Below are 2,474 nucleotides of genomic sequence, written 5' to 3' on the forward strand. Positions count from 1 at the left end.
TGAAGATCTTTTTTTGTATAGTTCATCTGTGTATTCTTGCCACATCTTCTTAATAACTTCTACTTCGGTTAGGTCCATACTCTTTCTGTTCTTTATTGTGCCCGTCTTTGGATGGAATGTTCCCTTGGTAACTCTAATTTTATTGAAGAGATCTCTAGTCTTTCCCATTCTATTGTTTTCCTGTATTTCTTTGCACTGATCACTGAGAAAGGCTTTCTTATCTCTCTTTGCTATTCTTTGGAACTCTGCATTCAAATGGGTATATCTTTCATTTTCTTCTTTGCCTTTTGCTTCTCTTCTTTTCATAGCTATTTGTAATGCCTCCTCAGACAACTATTTTGCCTTTTGCATTTCTTTTTCTTGTGGATGGTCTTGATCATCTATATGATCAAGTTATATAGGTCTTGCCTCCTATATAACTATGAACCTCTGTCCATAGTTCTTCAAGCACTCTGTCTATCAGATCTAATCCCTTGAATCTATTTCTTGCTTCCACTGTATAATCATAAAGGATTTGATTTAGGTCATACCTGAATAGTCTAGTCGTTTTCCCTACTTCCTTCAATTTAAGTCTGAATTTGCCAATAAGGAGTTCATGATCTGAGCAACAGTCAGCTCTTGGTCTTGTTTTTTCTGGCTTTATAAAGCTTCTTAGTTTAGGTAAATATCAACAAAACTAATTTTCTTAGTGTTTCTAGTAGGTCTCAATCAGATGAATTTTATCCATAAAGATGTTAATGATTCTCTATAAACTTATAAGGGTTTGCAACTGTAAAGTCTGTCCATAACATTGCTTAAGAGACCATGTCACTTATATGCGATATAATTTTTAATGTTCTTTCACTATGGATAACCTTATGGAAATCCATACTCTCAGTATGGATGAGTTTCTAAATGACTAAACCTCTGTGTGTGTGTGTGTGTGTGTGTGTGTGTGTGTGTGTGTGTATGCATTTAACACACAGTCAGCCCAGAGTAAGTGCTTCCTTAATGTGAGTTCTTATCTTTAAAATTACAAAGGCCAGTCTCATTTGGATTGTCCATTAGCACTAGGAAGGAAAGTGTTATTTTCAACATCTATGACTTAAGTGATATTTCACCATGATCCCTAATATCTTACCTTTCAAATCAATATAGCCAATGAAGGTGGAAAGAATACTAAAGATAAGTTTTCCTAGAGGAAACAAAGTCTATGAAAATGAATCTGGGCTTTGCTTCAATAGAATCGTATTTTCTCTTGAACTTTCTTTTCTTTTGATGCAGGTTTCAACTATCAATCAGGACGATGGATGTGGTGAACGAGTCTGCAGTTTCTGATTTTGTTTTGCTAGGACTCTCTAAATCCTGGGAACTACAGACATTTTTCTTTGTGGTGTTTTCGCTCTTTTATGTGGCAACAATGGTGGGTAATAGCCTCATAGTCATCACAGTGATAGCCGACTCTCATCTGCACTTCCCCATGTACTTCCTGCTCACCAACCTTTCCATCATTGATATGTCTCTTGCTTCCTTTGCAACCCCTAAGATGATTACAGACTACCTCAGTGGACACAAAACCATCTCCTTTGATGGTTGCATCACCCAGATATTTTTTCTACACCTTTTTACTGGCACTGAGATCATTTTGCTAATGGCTATGTCTTTTGATAGGTATATTGCAATATGCAAGCCTCTCCACTATGCTTCAATCATAAGTCCTCAGACATGTGTTGCCCTTGTGGTGGTTTCCTGGGTTGTAGGAGTCATGCATTCAATGAGCCAGGTCATATTTGCTCTTACATTGCCATTCTGTGGTCCCAGTGAGGTAGATAGCTTTTTCTGTGACCTTCCTGTGGTATTCCAACTAGCATGTGTAAATACTTATGTCCTGGGCCTCTTTATGATCTCAACAAGTGGCATCATTGCCTTGTCCTGCTTTATTCTTCTATTCAGTTCTTATGTTGTTGTCTTGGTTACTATCAGAAATCATTCTTCAAAAGGAACATCTAAGGTTCTTTCTACCTGCACGGCTCATTTCATTGTTGTCTTCATGTTCTTTGGGCCCTGCATCTTCATCTATATGTGGCCACTAAGCAGTTTTCTGATAGACAAGATTCTATCTGTGTTTTATACCATTTTTACTCCCATTCTGAACCCAGTAATCTATACTTTGAGAAATCAGGAAGTGAAGACAGCCATGAGGAAACTGAAGAATAAGCTTCTAAATTCTAACAAGGCAACTCTATTGCATTATTTTTAGCTTTAATATCTAGTTTTATTCCTAGGTATTAATTGCTACATTTTTTGTGCACACAGAACATATTGGGCTTTTATTTCTCAGGTTATTATCAACTTGAAATTGCCAAAATTTGTGAAATCACAAGTTCATGTTAAAACTATCTGCATACATATATTTTAAATACATTTTAAATTTCAGAAAAGCAAACTGACAGAAGCAAATTATTCCAGAAGCAAAGAATATCTATAAAAAGGTT

The 2,474-nt window shown here is 36.1% G+C and overlaps 1 protein-coding gene across 1 annotated transcript; it reads left to right on the plus strand.

Annotated features, from left to right (window-relative positions):
• The first annotated feature begins 1,285 nt into the window (after nucleotides 1-1,285).
• LOC138444109 (olfactory receptor 4K2) lies at nucleotides 1,286-2,239 on the plus strand. Its single transcript, XM_069597438.1, has one exon. It carries the CDS (start codon nucleotides 1,286-1,288, stop codon nucleotides 2,237-2,239), a length of 954 nt encoding a protein of 317 aa, XP_069453539.1.
• The last annotated feature ends 235 nt before the right edge of the window (nucleotides 2,240-2,474 follow it).

The sequence above is a fragment of the Ovis canadensis genome, chromosome 7 (genome assembly GCF_042477335.2).
Source record: "Ovis canadensis isolate MfBH-ARS-UI-01 breed Bighorn chromosome 7, ARS-UI_OviCan_v2, whole genome shotgun sequence".
Taxonomy (NCBI): domain Eukaryota; kingdom Metazoa; phylum Chordata; class Mammalia; order Artiodactyla; family Bovidae; genus Ovis; species Ovis canadensis.

Coding starts and splice junctions, on each gene's coding strand:
- LOC138444109 (XM_069597438.1), top strand. CDS start 1,286: ATGGATGTGGTGAACGAGTCTGCAGTTTCTGATTTTGTTTTGCTAGGA.